Raw genomic sequence first — 14,471 nt, 5'->3', positions numbered from 1 at the left:
AGGTAAAAGAACCTTCAGTGCTGCCCCCTAGATCTACTATGTTCTCTGGAACACTGGTCCTTACAGAACGTTACTTCTTTCAATAGCTGCAGAGAAGCTGAGAACATAGTATCAAAGGCGGTCAGAAGTAATGAGAGTTAGATGGCTTGTTCCTTCATACAGACAGTTTGCCAAAATATATGCCACTCAAATTGTATTGGGCAAAGACATTGGCCAAAATTTCCAAAACCTGGGTGACTGGCCTAAAGTTAGGCCCCTAAATCCACATTTAGGCTGACATTTAGGGGGAGAGTTATGGGAATGTTCAGAAGCTTTTCCATTCAGATGACACTGCTTCAGCTGTGTCAGACGCCTGGTCATTCTGCCCATAAATACCCTGTGGACACCTTTGACAATAACGTTTAGCTAACCTTCCCATACCTGGCCAAAATGCTGGACAGGTGGGTGGGGGAGGGGAAGATTTATGACACAATACAACACAATCGTTGTCTTTTAAGATATTGTTGGGACATTTGCTTCCCAGTGTGGCAAAGATGAATACCAGTGATGGCGTCTACTGATGGCTGGGCTGGAAAGAGATTATGTCCATACATGTCACTTGTGAGAGGCATTGGCAAGTTAACTGTATATTGACTAGGGTCTGATTTTTGCAATACTGGTCATCCTACCACCAAATTTAGTGTGTCGTTGGTACAACACATTGGTAAGCTCAAGACATGATGCAGAAATGTGAGGTCTACCATGATGACCACATTCTCTATGTAGTCTCCATTGGGAGTCTACAGTTTGAGAAACACTGTTAGCGAAATGATAATGAGGATGGATATTTACACTTTCAGAGTCTAGTTCTACCTACATTAGGCTCAATGGGAGTTTTGCCACTGATTTCAATGCATTCCAGTGCAGGCCCTAGATGCATTGGAACTGACTTCAGACCCAAATTAATGCTTCACTTACCAGGCCCTTTGTTGCAAAATAAAGGCCCAGTCCTGAGAGATACTTAGTTAGCTCCTCCTGGGAGCTGAGGTCCTCAGTTCTCACAGAAATAAATGGGAATTGAAGGTCCTCAGTGCCCCACTGGGTGCTGAGAACCTGATTTAATGCCCACTGATGTCACTGGTTGCTAGATCAAGCTCTATATGAATAAATGCTAGTCAGGATGGTAAGTACTTCCAGTATCTTCTACTGCTACATGCAAAGTAAATACATGTATCAAATTATGACATGAAGTGAATACTCAACTGGGTCATATTTTAAACCACAGAAATACTTACAGTAAGAGCTACAGACCCCAGCAGAAGCACAACTGAATAGACCAGTCCCTTGCTATTTATCTTAACCTGTGAAAATTAGACATAAAAGAGAACTTTAAAATGTTTAGAACATAGTAAGTGCAATAGAAAGGTAACTGCTTCTTGACTTAGAACATTCTCTATTCTATTCTGAAGTTATGTCTAAAATTTAAAATGAAGGGCTTGTCTACATGACAGCGTTCTGCACTCTACAGGGGTGTGATTTCTAAAGTGCACTAACATGTTGTGCATTAATTGGCCTGTGTTGACCCTGCTCAGGTGCACTAAAGGTTTCCTAGTGTGCCTGCACTACATTAAAGTGCACTGGGGTCTACATGGCCCAGTTAATGTGCAACATATTAGTGCACTTTAGAAATCACATCACTTAGTGCTCATTGCTTCACTGTATTGACAAGCCCCCATTTACAATTTTTAAACAACATAAAACCTAGCTGTTTAATTCATGGCAAAAGTTACAATAATGGGAGACCAGCATGTTTAAAAGAATCAGTCTTGCTTAACTAAAACCCCTCAGCACTTGTATATTGCCTTTGGTCAATAACTCTCAAGGAGAGTAAGCCTTATTATCCTGATTTTACAAACAGGTAAACTGAGACATGGAGAGCCAAAGAGATTCGCTCAAAGCTGCACAGTCAGACAATAGCAGAGCCAGGAACAGACCCAGTTGCTCATATTCTCCTGCCACCCAATACAATTAACTCACATTGAAAGCAATGGGAATTAATTACATCTTGTGACAGGAAAGTTGTTCGCATGTCTCCCTGTTCTTTGGACAGGAAATAACCTCATGTCTTATTTAATTACTAATAAAAATGCTTAACATTTTTACAATGTTTTCTTCTGAAAACTAAACACACAAAAAATTTAAACAATTAAAAAAACATATATATACGTACCACTGAGCCATAATCAATCAACATAGTTTGCATGCCCCATGGTATTCCAAGGCCTACTAAAATGTCAAATACATTGCTCCCTATTGTATTGGACACTGCCATGTCACCAAGACCTCGGAAACAAAAACAAACAAACAGTAATTCTCAGGTCAAAACAACACACAGGACAAACATTCTGTAACAAGGCTGAGGAGGAGGGAGAGAGAGAAAGAGAATGACTACTGAGCAGCTTTGCAATGTAAGATGACACTTTAAAATTAGCTAACTAAGCACTCGTGCAATCCCCACATGGGCAATTTGCCAAGTACCTAAGATCAACACGTACTTTGCATAACATTTACATAACCTTTTAAAATAAGAAAATGCTCACAACCAATATACTTTGTGCCATCCTTGAAGGGTGAGCAGAAATTGTTTGGTGTTTGAGCTTGATTCCAATTAAAAAAACAGGTTGATAAGCTTTGTCCGGTTTTCTCTGTAGTGCCAGGGCAAAGCTGGCCACGAGTTTCATTGTAGGAAGCTGTGTGTGGTCTGTCTTCGTCTCTTGGGATGTGCTCTGGGGACGTGGGCTCTAGCTAATCTGAAAGGTGATCGTGAAAGGGGCTGAGCAGCGTGGGAGCTGAGGACTTTCAGCACTGAGCAGCAGTGGACCCATATGTGTGCGAGCATCAAGCTCACTTTAGAAATTTCAATTTTTAAAAACAACCCCAAACAATAATAAAATAGGAGAACAAAGTGTGAGTGGGTGGTAAGGTCACCAGAACCTTGTTCTTACTGAATCTCTGTCTCCTGTGCTCAATATTAGCTGGTGTCTGATTCCGATACCATAAAAATGGTGGCCGGAGTGCTCACCCCAATTTGTTTCTCTCTCAAGTACCGGCTTAGTTATCTGTGCTACTGCCAAATCCACAAAACACATGCCAGGAAGAAGGGAAAGATCTAACATTGTTGAAAGTGCCCTGCAGATAAGATCAGCTTTGTGGTGAACTTTCAAGCCCGTGAGAGACTTCCAGCTGGATCACCTGCACGATGTCTGCTCCCAAAGCCTGGCCTGACACAGTGGGACACGGTCAGTAGCGCACACTGTCCATCCGTGGGATAGCCTCAGGATTTGTGTTTATGGCGACTTGCAGCTTCCCTTCACTGTCAGGGCACACCTGCATTTGCCCTTTGGGAAACCCTTTGCTAAAGTGCCATGCATGGCCCACATGTTACATGGGAGAATCAGGGATTCTCCATCTGCCACTTCACCAAGCTGTTCCTTGCCTGTACTCTCATAGCAAGTAATCTTGACCAGGTTTTTGCCTGATTTGTGATGATATTCTATTGCAAAGATTTGGCCCACAGAAATCAATAGTAAACTACAAATAGAATATTAACTGGACTGTGAAGTAACTAAACTAAGCAGATAGCTTTTTTTCCTCATTGATTACTCATTTAACATTTTGAGTTAAACATATGGTAGAGACTCTAGTGAACAGAGATAAGGAATGATAGCACTTATCTTCTGTACAAGTTCAAGCATTATGAAGGCATTACACTGATCATTTTAGCACATCCCCCCCGTATTTCCTCTACAGATCTACTGACTCTAATATCATACATGGAAAAAAACAATTTTAATGGGCAGTGTCCCAGAACAGTTCTTAACACAGCTGATCTATTTTTGTGAGATTTTCCTGCATGTAATTCCTAATATGAAGTGGAGAATGGATGATTTTTAATATATGATTCTTTTTTATTAGGCATATCCAAAACATTTAAAAACAGATTGTGTGAACTGTATAGCTCTTACAGTTATAAATGAAATATGTTCATGCAGTTCACATCATGCAGATGAGGGACACTACTGGCTCCTGGTGGCTAGTTTAGGACTTCAGAATTCTTGAAGCCTGTAGGCAGCCTGGAGAACAAAGCCATCCTTTCGCATTAAGGGCTGTGAGTTGGAATACTGCAAAAAAGCTGTTATTACTATCTGCTCCAGTGTGATACAAATGAACACACTCATGCTTGTTTTAAGCAACAGTGGTAAAGGATGTGTCCATAAATATTTCTCATGTAAAAAAGGAAAGCTTTAAAAAAAAAATCAAACTCTCAGCCATGTAAATATAAGCTGGAAAAATCTTTGGCCTTTTAAATCGGAAAGTTAAACTAGACATAGTTAAGGTTCATCTTTCCCTACTCAGTGTTCATAGAGCCAAAAGGAAGATGCTGACTGTCTCTAGTTGGACGAGGAACATGTTTGAAGCAAGTTAACTTTTGTTGTGCCTTTTCCCCCAATATCTTTCCCCATCAACTTAATTTAAAATTAATGCAAGTTTTACATGCAGGACTTAGGACATGATCCAAAAAGCAAACCCTTTTTCTATGCACCTTTTTGGTGTACAATCCTATTTTTATGGCTGATCTTTTCTAGTGTAGCTCATGCGTATGTTACATCTTTCTAATCTGACTGATCTATGCTGTATATGTGAGGCTTGGTTGCTGAATGAACTGCCAGAACATTATGCAATTTCTCCTGATGCTCCACGCCTCTTGGATGTACATATGCCTCATACTCATAATCAGAGATGTAACACGGCGGGAACCATTTTTTTTTACAGCACCAAGCAGAGTGGGGCGCTGGTCCATGACTGGGGCTCCTAGGTGCTACCGTAATTCAAATAACAGTTTGAAAAAACCTGCATATTACAGAAGCAAAGCATGAAATTGTTGGAAAACTTGAACAGAAATGATACCTTGTCTTGCTACTATTAAGCTGGCCATGCAGTCTGGAACGCTCGTTCCTGCAGCTAGGAAAGTAATGCCCATGATAACATCAGGGATCCCCAGGGTGTATCCAATTATAGTAACCTGCACAGTAAGTAAAAACAGCCATTTAAAATAATTGGGAAGTCTGTCTTATGTCTGATACTGTATTTCCAATACATTTGTGATTCACTCTTTACGTCAATTTCTGGATGTGGCTGTTATGACAGTTACACGCACACACATTTCTATAAGGAAACAAAATCATAGCAACAATCTGACTAAAAACCTCCTACTAGGAAAAAATAAGTACTTGTAGGCACATTCTTAAGAGTTTTATGAAAGCCATTTAAAGTGCTCCACTTTATACATTTGTAACAGGATGTGCTGGCCCCTTAAGGTGCTTACAGACCGGTGCAGCCTGTTCTTATGTTCTGCCTGGAACAATGGAATGCTGGGTGGTTCTCAGGTCTGAAGGTTGCTGTACAGTTGGCAGCAATGCAGGCTGGGAAGAGGGAAGAACGAAGAACTATAAAAGAGCTCCCTTTGCCATAGTAAGAGAATGGCTTGGGAAGAAGTGAGACCTGTTCTGAGGGTCTTGACAGAGACACTCCTAAAGGGAACAGAACATGAGTCTCTCTAGACAAATGGTCCAGATGCAGCTTTGGAAGAGCCTAGGGAGAGACAGCAGCCTGCAATGGGAATCCCAGTAATGATGGGAGGAAGGGTGTCAAGAGGTGGGGAGTGTTAAAATACTCTGAAAAAGGGGCCAGAAAGAAGGCTTAATAGCCAGCCACCTAAGCAAGCCTAGGAAGTAGCCTGTGGGAAGAGTAAGAGTGAAGCTGGAACATTTGAGACTGGAGCAGACAGCTACTTCGTTGCTCAGGGGATTAGGGCTGGAGCCTGGGTAGAAAGGGTGGCATGGATTCCCATAAACCTCAGTGCTGCCACCTTGAAGTATTGTGCTGGTACTCCCATAAGAAAAGCCTATTTGTAGATCCGTGCAATCAAGGGGCTCTTTCTGGAACCCCTGCAGTTCCCACAGACTCTTAAAGCAGGCAGTGGCCCAGAAGCCAAAAGTGTTTGCTTGGACTCTTTTTTTTGTTAGAGTTGTGGTTACCCCAGAAGGGATGAGGTCTTTTTTCTAACTTAGCCAGAGGATTAAATTAAGTTATCCAATCACTAAGACATTTTCCCACTGAAGAGGCAAGTAACCATGGGGACATTGAGGCATGGACGCATCTTGAAAGAGATCAGAGACACTGTTACAGCATCTCTGAACACATCCTACTTTTGGTCTTCCCACAGAACTCCCACTGTTTTCAACAGAAGTTCTGAAAGTCCAGGGTAGAGAGCATGATCTTACTGAAGTATAGATGCTACGAAGTTGTGGCAATTTAGTACATCAGCAAGAATGAATTGTTGGAATATGAATCTCTCAAATAGTTTTTGCTACATATTATAAAATCAGGGGAAGAGGATTTTATTTTATAATATAATACTTTAAATACTAACTTAAGGGAAAATACTGTATCCAAGTGGAAATGGAAAAATAAAATAATTCCCAAATGTATAACATACTGACAGAGCTATCGGTATGTATCCCAAACACGTAAAGCTGTGTCATACAATTCACAAGCCTTAAGCAAGTTATGAAGATCAGCTGCTTGTAAATGAAGATGCTTCCAAAAGCTCACATGAAACTGTTACATATTTCATTTTCCAGGGTATGTATTATGAAAGAGTTAGATTTTTTCATTTTACTGATTTTTTAATTGAGGAAAATATAGGCATGTGAACGCTTTATCTACCCTGCGATTGACCTACCAGTCCTTCAGCAGTACTAACATAACTTCTCATTAGCTTTGCCTCTCTCTGAATAGAAAAAAGATGCCTTTTTAAACTTCTAAAAATACTTCTTTAATTACAAAGAGTCTAACTTTACTATTCATGTCTCTTCTGAGTGAAAATGTACATTTAAGCTATAAAAATTGAGGGAAAATAAGAGTGAATCACCTGGACTAGCGTTTAAAGTGTGTTTCTGAACGGATCATACCTGATATATCTTCATCAGAGCCTACATTTTTGCGCATGTTAAGAGCAACTGAAAAGATGTATGGGTAACCTCTATGGCACTCTTACTAAAAAGGATAATAATACTTGCGACTAATATAGTCCATTCCACCTAAAGCATTTTACACTTCGTGTATCTGATCCTGCACCCCTTACTACTCACCTGAGTTACTGTGTGAGTATATTTCAAGATCAGGCCTTAGGGCCATATTTTTAAAAGTATTAGGTGCCTAAAGACACAGATAGGCACCTAGTGGGATTTTCAAAAGCACCTAAGCCCTAACTCCCAATATTAGGAAGTAGGCACTGAGGAACTTCTGAAAAAGATCACACTAGGCCCCCATCTGCATCTTTAAGTGCCTACCTTTAAAAATATGGTCCAAAAGTACTGTCCAGAAGAGAGACTAGCACATAGGTCAGATATTAGAATAACTACTACACGGCACACATGCGATCCCAATGTGGCTACTTCTTTTTCACCTAAAACAAACTGGGATTGGAGTTGAAGATGTTCAACATCTGGCCTGTGTATTTCATTTCTTAAAACAAGATTTTGTTGCATCCACTTACCATCCACACCATAAAATAGGAGAACAAAGCAATCCACAGAGTGGATAAAATGAATGTCAGCATAAAAAAGTTCTCCCAACGTGGTTTGTTGCAGTTTGGAATGGTACAAAAGAGCAGGAATAGCAATGGCCACGTGACAATCCATTTGACTTTGTTCATTTTTCCATCTGCAGAAAGAAAGGAAAAAACAATATATTTAACTTTCCTGTTCCTGCTGCTCCATGTTCAGTTACATATGTATGCACACTATGTGGATAGAGGAGAAAATAATAAATAGGCTTGGTTTCAGCTGTGCATTTTGGTTTGAGGGTCATTTGTGTGCCTTGCCACCATGTCCGCAATTCCTGTCTCTCTTTATAATATGGCGAGTTCTGCCCTTGGATGCATGTGCAGGTTCCCAGCAATTCAAACCAGACAATGTACATACATCCAATGATGAAATTGAGCCACAATGTATTGCTCTTTTGAATTTCAAACAGAAGGATGGTAGTACTGCCCTTTCAAGGGCATGTTATCTTACCATTAAGCCCCTCACCTGAAATAAAAAGCAAATTACAACTTTTTTTTAAAGGAACAATGTAAAAAAGTGCCCACTTCTGTGCAATATCCGTGAACGTTTTTAGCTGATATAAAAACAGACGCTGGCCTTCATTCTGAGCTGTGCCTGTGAAGGATCTCGTGCTAGAGAATTTGCAAGTCACAGTTTACTATCTGCATAACAATATACTCATTCTTGCTTCACAGACAAGATATACGAAATGCCAATTTTCAGAAGTGTGAAGTGTTGCAAATGTGCACGTAAATTTAAATTATTGAGATCAGAGGCAAGCTACAGGATTTTCACAGACTAGGGATTATATTCATATTCCTTGAGACATTTTTCAAGCATTCTACAAGCTTGTTTTTCAGGCTGACGAATGAGGGGCACAGTCAAGTGCCCTTTACGTAGTTTTATTTTGGGTATATTTAAGCGAGCAGGTGATTTCTTGATGCTTGAAACAGTATAAATACTCTGATCATTGTGTATGCAAGATCTATACAAATGTGCTGTTTTGAAACAGATGGATAATCACACCAAGGAAAAGAATAAAAAAACAGATACATCTCCACTGTAGTCAGAGTTACACCACTGTCAAACGGGTGGAAGTGAGTCCAGACTCTGGATCAATGTCCCTCAATGCATTCTTCAATGAAGCAAAAATTAGTTGCAGAGAGAGCAACAAACAATATTATGCTGCCTTCAGGTTTAAAAGATAGTAGTAATGCTGAAACTCCAGCTTTCCAGTGCTTACCTGAGCCTGCGCTGCAGTGAAGACAGCTGGACCAATGCTTTGTAAAAGAGATTTCTACTTTTTGTCACAGAAACGTTATTGGTTTAGGCCTTGATTTAGCAAAACTAGTGGAAAGTCAATGTGAACATTCATGGTTTAGCACAGGGATCTCAAACTCAAATGACTAGGAGGGCCACATGAGGACTAGTACATTGGCTCGAGGGCCGCATCACTGACGCACACATACTCCCCCCGCTGCCTCCAGGGATGCCCCCACTCCACCCCTTCCATGAGGCCCCGCCCCACCTCTTCCCACCCCTTCCCTGCCCCCATTCCAACCCCTTCCCCAAAGTCCCCGCCGCAACTCCTCCCCCTCCCTGCCCCTATTCCAACCCCTTCCCCAAATCCCCGCCCCGCCCCTGCCCCTTCTCCATCTCCTCCCCTGAGCGCATGGCTCCCCGTTCCTCCCCCTCCCTCCTGGAAAGCGCTAAGCGCCGCCAAACAGCTGTTTGGTGGCAGGAAGTGCCTAGAGGTAGGCAGAGGAGCAGGGACACTGCATGCTGGGGGTGAGGGGTGCTGGAGGAAGGGAGCTTGGCAGCTGCAGGAAATAACTGCGTACTATGTGTTTGAGACCCTGGTTTAGCATGTCCTTAGGTGCTTTGTTGATTCAGGATCTTAAGTAGGATCCCTATCAGGGTACATGCCCTCAACAAAGAAAATGAAAGACAGCAACTGCAAATGCCTTACTTGTTATCTAGCAATACAGGGATCTCTTCTTACCCATGTGACAGGGAAAACATACCAGCCGGATTCTACTCTAGTGTAAATCAGATCTAAGACCAATGAAGTGTTCCACCAGTGAGAGATCAGAATCAGATCCTTAATTTTTCCAGTAATTTAGTGAGACAGTTGCCCACTCATCCTGCAGTTGGAGGATTTTTGCTTCATTAAACAAAGCATCCAGAAACATTAGTCTGGATTCTGGTCTAACTTACACAAGTTTTACACTGGTGCAACCAGGGCCGTCCGGAGGGGCGGGGGGAAGGGCGCAAGTGGGGTAACTTGCCCCGGGCCTCCAAGTGGTCCGGGACTTGGGTGGCATTTTGACAGTGGGGGGGCCCTTCAGTCGCTCCAGGTCTTTCGCGGCATGTTGGCAGCAGGAGGCCCTTCCGCGCTGCCGAAGAGGCAGAGCAACTGAAGGGCTCCCCACCACCGAAATGCTGCCGAAGACCCGTACCGCCGCCATGTGAGTACAAGCACCACGGCTCCCCCGTTTTGCCCCAGGCCCACTGAATCCTCTGGGTGGCCCTGGGTGCAACTGACTAACACAGAGTTACTTGTGAATTACACTAGTGTGGCTGAGAGCAGAATAATTCCTGTCTTGTTTAAAATATTTTAATCTTTTTCAAATTCATACGCTTTGCACTGTATATAAGAAGCTTTGGGAGCTGAACATTCCTAAGAGACAGTGCTACAATGAAAAGTCTTATATTAATTTTCAGTATATTCCTCTAATGCTTTATGTCCCTATTTCCTCACAAAAGAGCTTTACAAACTTTATACTTGCAGGAATCACTTTCCCATTAAAATGTGGCCATCTCTAGGTGAAAGATAACAGGTAAACAACACACAGCACAATGGTCATGAGAAGGGAATATTGGTCAAAGCCCTACTTTAAAAAAAGTTTTATAAGATTTGCAATATCCACATATAGCAGACAGGAACTCAGTTTTAAAGTCTCACCCAAAACCCCCACACTTGGTAAACCACAGGGTGTGATGCTGGAAGACTAGGTGCCAGCTCATGGCAAAGTCCCCATGTCTCAACTGAACACTGACAAATACATAGCTGGAATCAGTCTGGCTTGCCTGTGTGTTAGTATTTTAAGTCAGGTGTTAGAATGATAAGAATGTGTTTAGGCTTTACTGAATGCATGTGAATTGGTACATGCATTAATCTCACTGGTAACATCTGTATCTCATATTGTAAAGCAGTATTTGAGTGGTTGTATTGTGAGCCTCTGTGACTATGTAAATCACCAGACAGGAGAGAGACATTAAATTAGTGTGAAGGGCTGCTCATCAACAGAGGGTTTAACATCCTTCCCAACAGGAAACGTCCATCAACACCAGATGTTAAGAGGATAAAATACTTTGGTGTTCTGCTCTCCCCCGACCCCATGAAGATGAGTCATGCAAGTGGATTCCTTCTCCCTCCCCCATCAGCTGAGTTTGCAGTTCAGAGCATATGTTAGAAGGGGGATAAAAACCCCCGACAAAAGGAACTAGGTATCTTTACGCTGCTTGGTCGAGGAAGGGATCCACGGCTGCTTAGCCTGGGTTAGCCCTAAAGAATATATAGACCTTGCTGAACATAGAGGTTTCTATTACCTTTTGAAACTTAAGATTGTAACTCATTTGTGTGTATATATTTACCTGCTTTCACCTTGTAAATAACTGTTTCCTTTTCCTATTTCACAAATCTCTATATAGTTTATTACTGAATTGGCTACAATTGCTGTCTTTGGTGTGAGCTCTAAAGTGCCATTGACCTAGGGTCAGTGACTGGTCCTTTGGGACTGGGAGTAACCTGAATATTGCTGTGATTCTTGGTGTAAGGGACGATTTATCATAAAGGTATGCTCACCTGTGTGGTGAGACAGATTGGTGTACCGACGGGACTGTCTATGGCTCCATGTTTAGGCTCTTATAGTACTTGAGGAGTTTACACTTCACAATTGGCTGGCAAACTCTAAGTATAGAATTCACAGCCAATTTGAGGTTTGTGCCCTGGTTCCTAACAATCTGCCCTGAGGCTGGTCCTCACACTCTTGAGTTGCTACAGGCAGCGTTACACGTGGAACTCAGTTTTATCTAGCTTAGATGGGCCAAAGGCTGTGATGACACTGCCAGGAGCCAAATGCACTGTTGGAGCTCAGGTATTTCAAACTTGATATCTAGGCCATTGAATCATTTCTTCTGGGAATGAAGGAGGAGCAGGTAAGTAGGAAGAGTGCATTATTCAGTGTATTACTGTGTAACTTAAATTAGGGACTGCCAGACAGAGTCAAACCAATGGTCCATCTACGCTGGTATGCTCTCTGACAGTGACTTATACCAAATGCTTTTTAGAAGAAAGTGCCAAAAATCCTCAAAAAAGGACAATTATGGAGGAAGCTTCTCTCTAACCCCAGGTAGTTAGTGGTTGAAACCGGAGTCTCAAAGCATGAGTGTTGACACCTCTTATAAATGTTTATCCCAAACGGTGATACCACAGATATTCTTACTAATTCACATAAATCTCAGCTGTAGGGCTGGTTGAGAAACAGGAAAGATTTTGTAGACCTTTCTGCAATTTCTTCCTCTGTTTTTTTTGAAATTTTTAAACTTGAAGAAAAAATGCTGACCATCCCCACTCTAGTCCTTTTTTGAATTCCACCAAGCATTTCACTTCAGTGTAACTGGTGGCAATGAATTCCACTGGTTCATTATAAATTGATCCAGATCCTCAGCTGGTGTAAATTAGAGCAGCTCTACTGAAATCAGTCGAGTTGTGCCCATTTACACCAATTGAGGAGCTGGCACTGTCGATGTGTTTGCTTTTTAAAAAGTGTTTCATTTTATCAGTTTTAAAATTTGTTACTTTAACTTTTTAAACAAAACAGTCTTTTTCCACTAATGAAAACGGTTTTTAAGTTCCCTTTCTCCTGGGTCCTAATTACACTATATAATTTACAGCTGAGATTTAGGACTAATCATCATCAGTAATATTTAATTCAAATTTTGATCTTAAGTCATGTAGTAATGAGGAGTGTACAACTCCACGTAGGAGCTCTTGTACTAACCCAGGCAAGAAGTATAATTCTGCCACAAAATGATGTTATTCTCAAGGGCTAAGGATTGATTGGACTAGTGTATGAAATTTAGTGTATGTAAATTAGCCAATCAGCCTAATTTGTTTCTAAGAGTCTACTACATGCTAGGCACTTAACAATTGAATATGTTACAAATATGTAACAAATGAACATGTTACATCCCTACTGCCATACCGATCATGGAAGCCAGAGACACAACCAAAAGATTCACACTAGACCTGATCAGGAATTTTACGTTTGACTGTTTTTTGATGGAAAATGCCCTTTCAGAATTTCAGTTTTTCAGAGTTTGATCTGCAAAACTGTTAGGTTTTTATTTTTCATCCTAAATTGGAATATTGTATCCAAAACCTCAAAAGTTTCTGTGGGATGAAAATTCTGTTTTCCCTGCCAGTTCTACTTCCAACAAACAGATCTTTATTACAGCCTCTCAGAGATCACTCTGCCTGCACCACGACTGGATCCAGCATGTTACACCTCCCAGTGTATGCCATGACTGGGTTTCTTAAAAGCACAGTCCACTACAATGAAGACAGATGAATTCTTCATGTCAAGGACCTACAAAGACAAATTCTGCTGTCCATTACAGCAATGGAGTTACTCCAGATGTACAAAGGAGGGAATGCAACAAAAATAAAGAAGTTATTATGTGGAAATGCTCAGTATATCTGTTAAGTATCAGAGGGGTAGCTGTGTTAGTCTGGATCTGTAAAAGCAGCAAAGAATCCTGTGGCACCTTATAGACTAACAGACGTTTTGGAGCATGAGCTTTCGTGGGTGAATACCCACTTCGTCAGATGCATGTAGTGGAAATTTCCAGGGGCAGGTATATATATGCAGGCAAGCAAGCATATATATACCTGTCTTCACTCTGCCTGCACCACGACTGGATCCAGCATGTTACACCTCCCAGTGTATGCCATGACTGGGTTTCTTAAAAGCACAGTCCACTACAATGAAGACAGATGAATTCTTCATGTCAAGGACCTACAAAGACAAATTCTGCTGTCCATTACAGCAATGGAGTTACTCCAGATGTACAAAGGAGGGAATGCAACAAAAATAAAGAAGTTATTGTGTGGAGATGCTCAGTATATCTGTTAAGTATCAGAGAGGTAGCTGTGTTAGTCTGGATCTGTAAAAGCAGCAAAGAATCCTGTGGCACCTTATAGACTAACAGACGTTTTGGAGCATGAGCTTTCGTGGGTGAATACCCACTTCGTCAGATGCATGTAGTGGAAATTTCCAGGGGCAGGTATATATATGCTTGCTTGCCTGCATATATATACCTGCCCCTGGAAATTTCCACTACATGCATCTGACGAAGTGGGTATTCACCCACGAAAGCTCATGCTCCAAAACTTCTGTTAGTCTATAAGGTGCCACAGGATTCTCTGCTGCTTTTATAGTATATCTGTTGTTAGTTCCACTGTTTGTTTGATTTTTCTTATTACTGTCTATTTTGTTACCGCTTCTTTGAGCAGAGAACAGGCTTCCTATAGCTTTTTTTTTAGCAATGGATAAAACATAAGTGCTACTTAAAAGAAAGTCATAACCTGTTACTTCCCCATCCCTTAATGTGAACCTTTGGACTGAAAATTACAAATATAAATCCAGTCACAACAGGGACCAACATCTTTCTTACCAAGGAGGAGAACAATTGGCACAGATATTTTCCTGTCTAATTTATTTTGTATCATGTGAATCGGCACAGACATCTGTGCTG

The 14,471-nt window shown here is 41.3% G+C and overlaps 2 protein-coding genes across 4 annotated transcripts in view; one reads left to right on the top strand and one right to left on the bottom strand.

Annotated features, from left to right (window-relative positions):
- The window catches only part of ATXN3 (ataxin 3), a 464,297-nt gene that overhangs the window by 140,016 nt on the left and 309,810 nt on the right, over positions 1-14,471 (top strand). The window lies entirely within an intron of this gene.
- SLC24A4 (solute carrier family 24 member 4) overlaps positions 1-14,471 on the bottom strand; it is a 154,637-nt gene that overhangs the window by 2,400 nt on the left and 137,766 nt on the right. For both annotated transcript variants that reach the window (XM_050953271.1, XM_050953272.1), the window contains exons 13-16: positions 7,601-7,767; positions 4,948-5,062; positions 2,210-2,322; positions 1,275-1,340 (exon numbers count right to left, since the gene is read on the bottom strand). In XM_050953271.1, coding sequence (XP_050809228.1) covers positions 1,275-1,340; positions 2,210-2,322; positions 4,948-5,062; positions 7,601-7,767 — 461 coding nt within the window. The remainder of the gene's footprint in view (positions 1-1,274; positions 1,341-2,209; positions 2,323-4,947; positions 5,063-7,600; positions 7,768-14,471) is intronic.

The sequence above is a fragment of the Gopherus flavomarginatus genome, chromosome 5, assembly GCF_025201925.1.
Source record: "Gopherus flavomarginatus isolate rGopFla2 chromosome 5, rGopFla2.mat.asm, whole genome shotgun sequence".
Taxonomy (NCBI): Eukaryota; Metazoa; Chordata; order Testudines; family Testudinidae; genus Gopherus; species Gopherus flavomarginatus.
The sequence above is the reverse complement of the archived record's forward strand: the minus strand, read 5'-3'. Positions and strand labels throughout refer to the sequence as shown.